This window comes from Cladophialophora carrionii, assembly GCF_000365165.1.
Source record: "Cladophialophora carrionii CBS 160.54 unplaced genomic scaffold supercont1.3, whole genome shotgun sequence".
Lineage (NCBI taxonomy): Eukaryota > Fungi > Ascomycota > Eurotiomycetes > Chaetothyriales > Herpotrichiellaceae > Cladophialophora > Cladophialophora carrionii.
In genome coordinates, this window is record NW_008481828.1 from 64,718 (window position 1) to 77,901 (window position 13,184).

The 13,184-nt window shown below is 53.7% G+C and overlaps 5 protein-coding genes across 5 annotated transcripts; 1 reads left to right on the forward strand and 4 right to left on the reverse strand.

The window, feature by feature from the left end:
* Positions 1-396: 396 nt before the first annotated feature.
* Positions 397-2,223, reverse strand: G647_03401 (uncharacterized protein; the record flags this gene model as incomplete). Its single annotated transcript, XM_008727746.1, has 1 exon — positions 397-2,223. One exon carries the CDS (start codon positions 2,221-2,223, stop codon positions 397-399), a length of 1,827 nt encoding a protein of 608 aa, XP_008725968.1.
* A 1,592-nt stretch (positions 2,224-3,815) lies between these two features.
* Positions 3,816-7,112, reverse strand: G647_03402 (uncharacterized protein; the record flags this gene model as incomplete). The annotated part of the gene is made up of 2 exons (XM_008727747.1): positions 3,816-6,789; positions 6,844-7,112. The coding sequence occupies 2 exons, from the start codon at positions 7,110-7,112 to the stop codon at positions 3,816-3,818; spliced, it is 3,243 nt and encodes a 1,080-aa protein (XP_008725969.1).
* Positions 7,113-7,519: 407 nt separating this feature from the next.
* Positions 7,520-8,410, forward strand: G647_03403 (uncharacterized protein; the record flags this gene model as incomplete). Its single annotated transcript, XM_008727748.1, has 1 exon — positions 7,520-8,410. The coding sequence occupies one exon, from the start codon at positions 7,520-7,522 to the stop codon at positions 8,408-8,410; it is 891 nt and encodes a 296-aa protein (XP_008725970.1).
* A 185-nt stretch (positions 8,411-8,595) lies between these two features.
* Positions 8,596-10,288, reverse strand: G647_03404 (uncharacterized protein; the record flags this gene model as incomplete). The annotated part of the gene is made up of 4 exons (XM_008727749.1): positions 8,596-9,545; positions 9,615-9,665; positions 9,730-10,017; positions 10,111-10,288. The coding sequence occupies 4 exons, from the start codon at positions 10,286-10,288 to the stop codon at positions 8,596-8,598; spliced, it is 1,467 nt and encodes a 488-aa protein (XP_008725971.1).
* A 533-nt stretch (positions 10,289-10,821) lies between these two features.
* Positions 10,822-13,119, reverse strand: G647_03405 (uncharacterized protein; the record flags this gene model as incomplete). Its single annotated transcript, XM_008727750.1, has 1 exon — positions 10,822-13,119. One exon carries the CDS (start codon positions 13,117-13,119, stop codon positions 10,822-10,824), a length of 2,298 nt encoding a protein of 765 aa, XP_008725972.1.
* Positions 13,120-13,184: the final 65 nt, after the last annotated feature.

Below are 13,184 nucleotides of genomic sequence, written 5' to 3' on the forward strand. Positions count from 1 at the left end.
AGTGTAGTGTAGTGTAGTGTAGTGTAGTGTAGTGTAGTGTAGTGTAGTGTAGTGTAGTGTAGTGTAGTGTAGTGTAGTGTAGTGTAGTGTAGTGTAGGTAGGTTTGGCTAGCGAAACGTGATCGTGGTACGGGGTGCTCTGTACGGAGTATATGTATCTATTATGCCTATTCATTTCTGGTTCCTGGTTCCTAGTTGCTGGTTCCAGGGTTCGCGGTTGTTTTGAAGCTCGTAGTAGGCCGCGATGAGCGATGATCTCGACCCGCAAGATTTTCGTTCGACCTCTCTCCTTCCATATGATCCCACATCGTGCTTCGACAGGAACAAAAAGGAAACCATATACTCCATACAAGTGAGGACAACCGCTCTTCTTCCAGTCGATTCGTCTGGGATCCATCTACGATAGAGCCGGGACCGCAGAGTCATTCTTCCGGTGGCCCGCCACAAGAGGCAGTGGCGGGAGTTCCTTCAACGCCCTCGTCCCGACTGCAGTGGTGTTTTGGTTCCGGGAGACGTCCATGCCCAAGCCGCTATCCGCCCGGTCTCTGAGCCTCTTTCTGCTCTGCTCGTCCTCGTCGCTGCTCTCGATGCGTGCTTTGACGCTGATTACATTCACAAACTCGACGCCGTTGACCAACATTACGCCGTTCTCATCCATCCCTACTCTGCTCGAGGGTTTCCGCGTGAGGGAAAGGCTTGGACGATGCTTTGAGGCGGTCTTGGAAAACGAGAATGTTCGGGTGCGGGTGTGCGTGCCGGTTGCGGATGGTGATCTGGGACGCGAGGGCGATGTGGTAGGCTCCTGCGAGGCTGCTGCCTTGGAGTGGTTTCCGGCTCGGGGTTTGGGGCGTAGAAGAGGAATCGGGTCGATGATTGATTTCGAACGAGCCTTTGTCTTGTTGCTGCTTGCTCTGCTTGCTGGTCTCAGCCCAGAGAAAGAAGTCGACGGACGAGGCAATGTAGGGGCTCCCTCTGGCGCGGGTGAGGATCCTGAGACTGATTTGGACCGTTTCAGCAACGTTGTTCGAATGCCGAACGCCTCTGCAACAGAAGCCGAGAAACTCTTTCGTGGTTTGATCTCCTCTTCTTCCGCCTCGGAGATGGGACTGACCGCAAGATTCTCGCGGTCAGTAGTGGTTGAAGCACGAGATTCCGAACACAAAGTATCCGAGCTACTCATGCTCGACCAGATTCTGTCATGGTTCTGCTTGGCCGTTTGGCCGGAACTGACGCTCGTGCTCCGTGATCGTGGGCGGGCCTTCGACCTCGAACCGGGGCGATTGTGATGGGGGCTCGCGAGCGCCTCTGCTTTGGACTTGGGAATGTTGGGGGCAGGACAGGCGCCCAGGCGTTCACTGGAGTAACTGTGCGACAGTGTCTTTGTATGTGTCTTGTTCCCGCTCACCAAGATGGACTTCAGTGGTGGAGCAGGGGATTGTGTGCGTGTGCTGTTCTCTAGAGATGACTGGATCGAGAAGCAAGTGTGGTAAGCCAGGTCAATGAGCTCGGTATGATCTCGTGAGTTGAGCATTCGATGACACCAGGTAAGGGTCCAATTCAGATTGCTCGAAACGCGGGAGTTCGCCGACCTGGACCTTGATCTCGACCTTGAGGGCGAGTGGGACTCTGACCTTGACCCCGTCGCTGGTCTTGTAAACAGAAATTCTCCGCCATTTACGTCCCAGTCACCTCCGGCCAGTGCATCACCACTCCCAAAACGCCGGACAATCTGCCACGCTGACTTGACAGCGCCACCCAAGAGGGAGTGTTCGATATACCCTGGTGCCTTGGTCCCCATAGACAATGTGCGGTGCATTCCCAGAATGTCGTACAGCTGTGTTGATGGATCAGCATAAATGTCAAAGGGACATTGTGTGAGGCTCTTGTAGGAGGAGATCAGGCTGGGCTGTCCAGGACCAATAATTATGACACTCGGAAGAGTACGATTTGCAGGCTTGGAGAAGTTTGTCGTCCACGTCGTAGATGTCGGCTTGAGAGATGGATGAAACGGCGACTGTGCTGAAGATAGCCTGCGGACGTATTCCTGGCAATTCCCGCAGAAGAAATGTCGAATGAAGATTACTAGTATTCTTTTCTCGGCTGGATAGACGTCACAATCGTAGAAGAGGGAGCCGAATTTAAGAGGTTTGCCTGAGGATGAGTAGATGTCATGTTCGAAGGCCACTCTGAGGGCGTGGTTATCCGGAGGCATTTCGACGGACATGTTGGTATGTCTGGAAGCTGTATCTGCTCTTTGATGACCGGTCACGGTTCAGCTCGAAGGGTTACTCCGTACAGAGGTAAATGTAAATCTGCAGTCACCTGGACTTGCTGCAAAGAAAGGGAAAACGGCCTGCCGCTGGAGTGTTGTTCAAGAACTAGACGCACAATCAAAGAAAATGAAGTTGGATAAAGAGCAATTCGATGATACCTTTGCGCCTACGAGTACATACGGAGTACGCTGTGTTGTGGTGCACGAGCACCAGACTCATCTCATGACGACGGTTGCCGCCAGGCTGAATGTTGGTTTCCACTGTGAGTCCTGTTGTTTCCCCTTGCAGGCGAGATGCCCATTCACGGTGGGTTTACTGTCGGATCATAACTGATGCGAAACCCTGGCGTGCACGTGTCCAAGGAAACAGTTGAACAAAGACTGTGTCGGCTACCCACTTATGGTCGAGGGCCATGGAGATGGGTGGACGGCTGGTGTGCTCGAGGAAGGGGAAAGGGGCATCTCGACTCATGAAGCGTGTCAAAGTGAGTGTTTGGGGCAACAACCTTCTGCTGGCGCGGCTGGGGACGCGTTTCAGGTGTGTCCTAGCCTCCTCGCCTCCTACTGGTGCTACTGTTTTTGGGCTAGGCACGAGTGGCACACTTGCCGCGGCACGCCCACAGAGTACGAGTACTCTTTAGGGGGCCCCGCTCGCCTGTCTCGTGACGACTAACCATCTTCGATCCCCAATGGCGCTTCTGACTTGCCAGGCTTGTCCTCCTGCAGCTCACATTGCACTGAGAAAGTGCTCGATTCCCCTTCATTCCAGACCGCGAAAACACCACACTCAGTGCATCGACAGATAGGTCATGGTACTGAATAGATAAACTTTTCGACTGCCCTCTTGAAGCGTCCAACTACGCGCGAGATCGCCTCATGCTCTGCAATGCTATCGAGGAAGATGCCTGAGAACAGCATTCAGATGAACGGGGTTTCCGTTGTCTGTTCAAGGAGTGTCTGAGTTATCTCGCTGTCGGTTCAAAAGAGTGTAAGTGCTGTATGGCAACATAGAGAATCATCAAATTTCACGTTCAGTCTCAACCCCACGGCCACCGTCCACGTTTCTCAACAGCTCTGCTTCCGCCTCCCACAATCCATCACCTCGTCCACACTGCTAGAAGCATGCGACCTCCAACAAAACAAGCTAAAGGATAGCGGAGCTATTCATCGCGTCCCAAGAATCTCGACGAGTTGCTGGCATGCTCTCGCCACCGTCCTCACCTTGATCCATCACCTGCTGCCTCGGAGAATGTCCTCGTCAGCTGCACCTTCCTGCGCATGGCAAGGCCAAAGCCCCTCCGGAAGTCCACACAACGAGGTGTGCTGCCATGCTGGAAGCGGTTTGGTTGTCAATCCGCCGTGGTAGTCTAACGCTGACTCGAGGTTGTGCCTTGTCCGCTACTGGTGGTGGCCAGGAATGACGTTGACTCGGCTCAGACTTGGGTCTGGTCGAATAGGACTGCTGTCTCAATGACTGTAGTCAATAATCCAATGCTCAAACGAGCTCAGCATTCGGCTTATGTCGTCGTCAGTTCCTGTCCATATCAGTCGTAGCCACCACCGACTTGGCTTGCAAATGCAGTAGAAACGCTCCTGGCATCTTCATCTTCCTGCATACCCTTGCCCAATTTGTGCTTGGCCATGTAACCGCCGGTTGCAGGACCATTCTCCACATACCTCTTTAAGCGGTCGGCCTGGTTATAGCTGGGCTGCTTGCCGTTGCCATGTATGGAGAGTTGATCCAGGCTGACTCCTCCTTGTCCGAGGATACTGCCAGTGATGTCCGATTCAGTCGCCACTGTAGACTCGCCTGCCACACTACCTGGAACTGGTCTTGGCTTCACTCCATTCTGTCGGCGAGAACCGGCGTTCTGATTCTGAAGAGACGGCCATGGTTCAGGCGTGAAACCCTGGAACATTGGGGGATAGCCGGCCGGCACGCCAACTCCACCCATGGCAGAAGAATGGATAGATGATACATCATCCGGTATGTACCCGACAACCGAGCCCGCTGCTTCGCGGAAATCGTTGCGTGGGGCTCCACGACCGTTCAGCATGCCACTGGCCATGTGGCTTGCGTGATTGTACGCCATCTGATAGCGCTGAGGTCCACGATAAGTCTGCTTCGGTCGGCTAAACTGGTGCAGCGAAACCTGAAGATTGTTAAGCGGGCCTTCGACCAAGCAGTTGCGCTCCTTGAAGTGGAGCAAGAGATAGTGCCAGAGCGGATGCTTCGACAAAACCTTGGGGTTCCCAAGGATGACAAACCCGTACTTGGCCCGGGTCATGGCGACATTGAGACGACGTGGGTCACTCAGAAAACCAATACCCTGGTGATCATTAGATCTCACGCAAGACAAGATGATGAAGTCCTTCTCTCGTCCCTGGAACGCGTCGACGGAGGCGACCTCAACCTCTTTGTACATTTCTTTCTTGAATGTGCCTGTCGATTGCATGGAACTGACGATGTAGCTGCGCTGTCCTTCGTATGGGGTAATAACACCAATATCTGAAGGCTTGACGCCAGCTTTGAAGAACCGGCTGACGATTTTTTCGACGTTAGTCGCTTCGGTGCGGTTAAGGTATGAGGTACCAGAAGCCGAGATTTCTTCATTTCCAAGGTTGGACCAGAACATCATCGGGTCGTCCTGAACAGGCCATGGGAAGTCCACGTCCCTTCGAGTGCGGGATTGCATGGTCACGCCATTTTGCAGAGATCCCTCGTAGAACATGTTCGACGGGAACTCAGACAAGCACGGATGCATACGATATTGAACGTTCAAGCGAATCGGAGCGCAGCCCAGCGCCACCAGCCGCTCGAACAGAGACTGATTGAGCCCAGCCTTGGCTGCTTTCTTGTTCATAATGACAGGTCCAAGCTGTTGGTGGTCGCCAACAAGGACAACTTGTTTGCAGCCCAGGACCAGAGGAATCATGCACTCGGGCTCGGCAGACTGGGTGGACTCATCAATGAGGACCGTTCTGAACTTGGATTTGGCCAGTCTGGGATCTCCGGCACCAACACAGGTGCAACAAATGACGTCGGCATTCTGAAGAATTTCTCGTTCGGCTGCACGGGTCAATGACTTGTATTTCTTCTCGTCCTGGCTGGAAAGTTCCCCCAGCTCGGATTTGAGTTGGTTCAATTTCGTCAACTCGACATTGCTGTCATTCATTCGGACCTGCTCGTGCAAGGACAGAAACCCCACGGTTGACTCCACGTCTTCTCGGGACTTGGCCGTAACCCTGACAGTCTTCAGACCGGTTCGGTGAATGCGTTCACACAGTTGGTCTACGGCGACGTTGGAAGGAGCGCAGACAAGAACCTGACCGCCATTGATTTTGGACAAGTGGTAGATGATCGTGGCGGAAGTGACAGTTTTACCAGTACCTGGCGGACCCTGGATCAAACTCAAGGGCTTCTGTAGAACAGACTTGACGGCGTTTATCTGACTGCCGTTAAGCTCAGGCAGACCAGGCACACTGAATTTCTTGGGCAGCTGTGTCTTCATTGGGGCAGCCGCAACTTCATGGCCAAGCAAGCGGTGAAAGATATAGCCCGAGACGCTCAATTCGTCGATCGCAAAAGTTTTCATGGCCAGCTGCATGCGGTCAAAGGACGTTGCTTTCCAGACGTAGTCGGCCGTGAAGTTATGGGTGCATTCGGTCGGGACGGATTTGTGGTCGCCTTTGGATCTCAATTCAATGGTGACTTCGTCGGACTGGTTGTTGGGGATCTTGATAACATAGCCAACGCCTTCCCAGGCCGGTCGCAGGTCGCCGGAGTATTTGAGGCGCATCTCGTCACCCACAGCCAGTTTGACATCGCCCAGTTCAAGTTTGGGTAGAACAAAACTTGCCAGGTGCTTGTTATTCAGGCCAAGGTCCCAACGGACTACCAAGTTGTCTTGTGATTGGCTCTCCTTCAATTTGCGATCGTAGTCGGCTTCGATCTTAACCAGCGGTCCAAAGACATTCTGGTACTGGTACGCGTCCTCGTACCGGAGCATAACCGGCGCAGGCTCATCGTCGATATTGGCGGCTTTTTCGAGATCGGTTATGGTAGCGTTTGCATTTTCCTTCCACAGTTCTTCCAGCTTCGCAATCATTTGAGGGCTCAAATGCCGGGCTCGGAGCTGCTCCTGATCAGTGGGTTGTGAGACCAGCCAAGATAAGAAGGAACGATCTTCGATCAACGGCTGCCATCTCGAAGTGTCCCAGTTCATGTCCTTGGATGAAGGCATCGCAGCACATGGTTGGCGGCACAGCAGAACCACCACAGTGTCTGACTTCGCAGGGATGAAGCCGAGTAAAAAGACATTTTTCGTGCCGCAGTTGTAGCATTCCAGCACAGTATCACCCAGGGAACTGCTGGGGTGCAACTGGACTTCTTTGTGGCGGGCTCGCACGAGGTGATTGACAATATGGGAAGAGGAAGTGTTTCCGCGAGCGCTGCAAAACCACTTTGAGCATGTCAAACACCGGACAACGCTGCTGGGGTTGTGGATACCACAGTAGCTGGAGGTCTATCAGTATCGCGCTGTCGGAACAGAAGAAGGGAGGGCATCATACGCGCAGGCATGAGCAGGCAACTCTTTGACTTCCTCCGGTTTTGGGACCTGCTTCTTTCCGTCTGCATCGACCGCGGCCGAAGCCAGACTCTCGAGATCGTCTTCCTCGATGCTATCGGTTTCGTCATCATCGTGCTGGCGTCTTCTCGGGCCCTTGGCCAGACTGAGAACGCTCTCATCGGGGTCGACGGTGGAAATGTCATCACTGGCATTGATCGCAGCGGCGGAGTTGGAAACCAAGTGGTTCCCCATGTTGCTGAAAGCCTCCATCTTGAATCAGAAGCCTATCTATCGTCCTAGGGTCGCGACGCTGGGTAGTATGAAAGGGTAACGGGGAAACGGGGCGAGGGTGACAGATTCGGCGCAATTGCAGGTATACACCCAGATTTCACCTGAACGCCGCTGCCTCACACCCCTCCGACAATCTCCAGGTCCCAACAGTGAGTAACGGCCTGTCGTAACACATGCGCCGGTGCGTCGAAGAGCCTTGCTGCTGTGATGAGAGGGCGGAAGAGGGTTCGTGAGGGTTGCAAGAGCGACCGGGCAAAGAGTGGGCAGTCGCAGCCGGATAAATCGCGGCGAAATTCTCCATCAAAATTTACGAGGAATTTGGGATGCTTGTTCTTCTGCTGTTGCTGCTCCTTCACTTCGCTGCGATCTTCTCCCCAGTCGACAGCATGATCCGGCGACAGGCGCGTGAGCGCCGCGACTATCTCTATCGCCGTGCAATTCAACTGCGAGATGCTAGCATTGCAGAGAAACGGGCGCTGCTGAAAAAGTCCCTGGCTACTGGCAAGCCGCTCGACCCCTCCATCGCCAACGACAAATCTCTACGCAAGGATTTCAAGTATGACGAGTCTCTCGATCCGGAGACAGCGGCCGCCAAAGAGTCCCTCGACGACGAGTACTCAATGCTTTCTGGGTTAGCCGATCCCCGGCCACTGGTAACCACTTCCCGCAGCCCTTCCACTCGGCTCGCGACGTTCTCTAAGGAGATCCGCCTGCTCCTGCCCACGTCAATACGTCTGAACCGAGGAAATCTCATCCTTCCGAACCTGTTGGCGAGTGCGAAAGCTGCTGCGCTTACCGACATCATCCTTCTTCACGAACACAGAGGCACTCCAACCGCCATGACCATCTCTCATTTACCACACGGTCCCACTGCTTCCTTCTCCCTCCACAACGTCGTACTCCGAGCAGACATCCCGGATGCGTCGAGAGGCACAGTCTCTGAATCATATCCGCATCTTATTTTCGAAGGCTTCACAACCCGACTTGGGAAGCGAGTGGTTCAGATCCTCAAGCATATTTTCCCGCCCCGAGAGGGGCCGCACAAGGTCGGCAACAGGGTCGTCACCTTTAAGAATGTTGAAGATAGCATTGAAGTCCGCCACCACGTCTTCGTGCAGACTGGATACAGAGATGTCGAGCTGGCAGAAGTGGGACCTAGGATGACCATGAGGTGCTTCGAGATCAGAGGAGGAACCCTGGAGAAGAACTCAGGTGGTGAAGTCGAGTGGGCTTTGACGCAATATACGAGGACTAGTCGAAAGAAGGACTACCTATGATAGGATGAAGCCAATAAGACTCAAATGGCAAGCACCAAATACGCTGTGCGAGAGGTCTAGCAACCAAGCACATGAGTTGTGGATCCGGGGCCTGCTGCTTTTGACGTTAAGGAGCACCACGAGCACAGCGCACCATCAAAGCAACGTCTAAACTGTCCTCAAAGATCAGACGGGTCGTCAGTTCTTCACCATCCCTCTTCCGGCGTCATCGCTCTGGCTTCCATCTGGTCTCTGGCGGTCAACGAGCTGGCATTCACAACCACCGTAACAGTCGGGCTGCTCTCCCCGCTCTCAATGGATGCCGTCGACCCTCGATCTGCTCTGGGTGTTTGCCCTTTCGCAAGTGCCGGCTCCAACACATCCCAGTATTCATCTTCGCCAGGGCCGTCCCCTCCACCAACTCTCTCCTTGAGGATCTGCTCGAGCTTGAGGCCCTTCTTCCATCCATTGTGGACATCAGTCCATTCGAGCCCGACCTTTTTCTTAAAGAACTTGGAAAACATGGCCCATGCGAAGTCGAAGGTGCTGCCAGCGGGCACCAGTGTCTGAACGTGACGAGATCCTGGTTTGGTGTACACAGTATACGCGGCATACGACTTTTTGCGCAACTCTCGTAGATCGCGGTGGTGTATGGCGCTGGGAGCCGAAGGCTGCTTGGGGTTGCCGGATAGTGGGACGGCCGTGGGTTCTTCGGACACAAAAAGCTGCAGACTCTGAGCCCATGGATCGGGAATGGGCACGCGCAAGTTGCGGTTGGCGGATGTGAGCTGGCGTGGCAGAGAACTTGCGATGCAAGGATAGAGGGAATATGGGTAGGGCTTGGGGAAATAGTACAAGGGTACTGGGCATGGTGGCAGTATGGGATCCTCCAGAAGCAAGCCATCCGTACTCGATTCACGGGCGTCTGATTGATACAGCATGCGCTCGGAAGGAGTCACGCTGTCATCGGACTTCTTGCGTCTCCGGTCGACGTCTTGGTGGGAGATTGGGATGAAGGTCTCGTGACAGGAAGTGAAAGAAGGTGCATAACGCACCTTGATTCTATGCTTCTCCACGCGATTTTTCAGGATGTCCTTCCGCACCAAGGTGAAGAGGTACACGAAGCCGCTCTGGTCGGTGAAAGGTCGGTAGCCTTCTGTTCTCGCTCAGCATTGGGCATGATGACAGTGGGATGTCCTCTAGCGGCAACAGAATGCGAACTTACGCTTTCCCATGATCTTTTCGAATTCGATACACGCCTCGTCGAATTCCTTGCCTGTCCAAGTCAACTTTCGACGACACAAAGTGATCCAGGGGCTCCAGGGGTGATTATCACTTACCAGCTCTCTCGACTCTTTCGTTCTTGCTTCGTCCCTCGCCCTCCACGTCTGGTGACTTCCGCGTTCTGGTCCGCTTCGCCAGCTTCGGCTTCTTCGCCTCGTCATCGCCACCGTCCATGCAGTCGTCTTTCCCCCGTTTGCGCTTTATCCCGCCGCCACACCGTTCCTTTCGCTGCTCCCACTTGTACGGCGTGGGATCGAGAGGCTTACCGGACTTGCTCAGCAGACTATCCTCAAGCCAATCAAGCTTGACAATGTGCACAGTGTGCATACGGCGCGCTTCTCTGACTATTTCAACCCACCAGTCAGCATTATGGGATGGGATGGGATGATATGTTTTACGGAGCACACGCGGCCGAAGAGCAGGGAAAGCAAACATACCGATGGGATGGTACCGCTTCCAAGCCTTCTCGCTACAGACCAGATGGGTGACATCCCTGGAGACTTCCTTGACGAAGGTGCCGCCGGCATGCTCGACCCAGCCTTTGACTTTGCTGTCCTTGTCGCCTGGTAAGTCGCCCGTGGAAGCGAGGACGACCTTTCCGAACTTCTTTGGCATGATAGATGATGATGACGATGATGATGACGATGACAATCAGACGGAAAAGATCGGTGCAAGCCCTTAGCAAGAAATGATTCAGAGCATGACATAGATTCGTTGGAAGGTAGGAATAGGAAGCTCGAAAGGAACAGGAAGGGATGATCTGAGGATGAGATGGATAGGAAGACAATCGATCGAGGTAATGACAATAGATCGTTTATATAGTTCAGAGAGGCGATGATGGCGAGCACGTGCTAGACGGCAGTGATACAGAACCCATGTGCTGGCGAAATGTAGGGTGAGGCTGATGATGAGGTAAAACCCCAGTCGAGCACAGAGGACGAATACGAACGAGACTGGCGTGTGAACGAAATCATAGGAGACTAAGACACTCAAAGCAGATGGTGAAGGGCTTCAAGGTCACTCGAAGAGATATCTCAGAGTTCATGCACGGTGGATTCACAGAGTTGTAATATAACCATGTACCACTGTAAGGGACTGGCAGAGCACCGTGACTGTGGAGCAGACGTGCTCCTACGCGGGCCATGGGCTCAGCTTTTGACAGCCTTCACGAAAGCGCGTATCATATCCGCGTTTTGCTTCCCATCGACCTCCACTCCTGAGGAAACGTCCACGCCCACGATATTATTCCCCAAGTAGTCCTTGCCCATTTCCGCCAAGACCTTTTGTACATTGTCCGGGGTCAATCCGCCAGCGAGGATGACTTTGAGATTCTTATCTTTCCTGAAGAGACCTCTGACGGTTTCCATGTCAAGTTGCTGCCCGGACCCTCCCTTGCCAGCGTCCAGCAGCGGGATAGCGTGATAGCCCTTAGCATTAATTCCCATGTCTTCAGGCTTGAACGCCTTCAGGACGGGAACGGGAATTTGCCTTGCATACTCCAGCGGCTCTGAGCCGTGCAGTTGTACGATATCCAAGTTGAGTTTGTGGACTTGCTTGATGATGTGCGATAATGGAGCGTCAGCAAACACTCCAACTAGTTGGGCGCGATCAGGTCGGCGCAAAAGGTGGGAGGACGAGTGCGTGAAATAGTCTGTGCTGCCTAGGTCTTCGTCGATGTCTGACGGATAGGGTATAGTCGAGGGTCGAGGCGTGTTCTTGACAACCTGCGATATCTGTAGAGCTACATCATCTGTAATGTATCGTCTGCGGCCTGGCACGAGGATAATGCCAACCTGATCCGCTCCAGCTTCTATGGCTGCTTTGGCGCCTTCTGGAGTCCGGGTGCCACATATCTTGACGGACAGTTGCTGCTGTGTCTTTGTCCTGGGAGGGACATCCGGATCACCCACCAACTTTGTTATAAACTCCACTGTATTTTGTGCTCGCATGAGTGCTTCTCCGACAAGCACTGCTCTGACACCATCTTTCCGGTAGGCCTGGACATCTTGAGGGCCGAAGATCCCACTTAGAGCACAAACGATGGTCGACTTCGGGACCTGGTCCATCAACCGGCTTGTTGTGGCCAGATCAACTTCAAAGTTCGTCAGATTTCGGTTGTTCACGCCGATGACTTCGGCACCGAGCTCGACGGCGACTTTCATTTCTTCAGCGGTGTTGACCTCGACCAACGGCTCCATGCCCAGTGACCTGGAATAGTTATACAGCCTCGTCAAAGTCTGGACGTCGAGCATCTTGACAATCAGCAACACTGTATCGGCACCAGCCAAGCGCGCTTCGAGGATCTGATATTCGTCGAAAATGAATTCCTTCCTCAGTACGGCAGGTCGGTTGGGCATGCTATCGAGGGCCTGACGCACAAGCCGCATGTCTTCCAAACTGCCCTTGAACCACTCGGGCTCTGTTAGAACAGAGATGACGCTGGCACCAGCTGTGGCGTACTGCTGGGCTTGAGCTGGTGCGCATGTCCCAAGAGATATAATGCCTTTGGATGGAGAAGCGCGTTTGATCTCCGCCAAAAGGGCGATTGGGTAAGCGGACTGGCGAAGGCGCCTCGGGAAGGAGATCTGAGGAGGAGCAAGGCCGAGATCGTAGGCGTCTTGCAGATCTTCAGGTCTCTGGGAAGGGATGAGCTTTTGTGCAGCAACCGCCTGCCTACGGTGAGCGTAGATCTTCTCCAGGATGGATTCCTTCTTGGACGCCTGGCCACTGGCGCCGTTGACTTGCTTTTCCGGCGCAGAATATTCGGGATTTTCAGACCACTTCCCACCCTTCATTCGGAGGAAATTCTTGAACATGATTCGGCCGTTCTCGGTTAGGATACTCTCGGGGTGAAACTGAACACCTTCGACCACATATTCTTTGTGTCGCACACCCATGATGACTCCTTTGCCGCCATCAGGCCCTTTGGCTATCCAAGAAGATATCTCTAATGACTGAGGTAACGTCGGGTGTGTCCCGGCCAAGGAGTGGTACCTTGTGACGGGCAGATCTTGTGCAAGTGTGGTATAACAGCCCTTGCCGTCGTGTCTCAGTGGCGAAGTCTTCCCGTGTAGTATCTCGCCTGTGACATCAACTCTACCACCGAAGACTGAAATGATGCACTGCTGACCCATGCACACCCCCAATATAGGTATCTTGCCTGCAAAGTACTTGATAGCATCCTTGCTCACGCCAGCGTCTGCGTCTGGGTGACCTGGTCCGGGGCTGATGACCAGTTGGGTTGGCCTCTTGGCTATGAGTTCCTCAAGTGTGACTTTGTCGTTTCGGTAGACCGTGACTGTCGCGCCTTCGAGGACAAGATATTGGTACACGTTCCAGGTAAAGGAGTCATAATTGTCGATCAGCACGAGGTTGCTTGCGGTGGGCAGTTTGGCGGTCGGGGTTGGTTGGTGAGGAGAGTGGTCGATGAAATCAGAGGGCGCCATGTTTCAAGTGAGTGTGTTCAATTCCTCGTCTGCCAACATAGAGAAGAGAGGCAGCATAGTTGTGG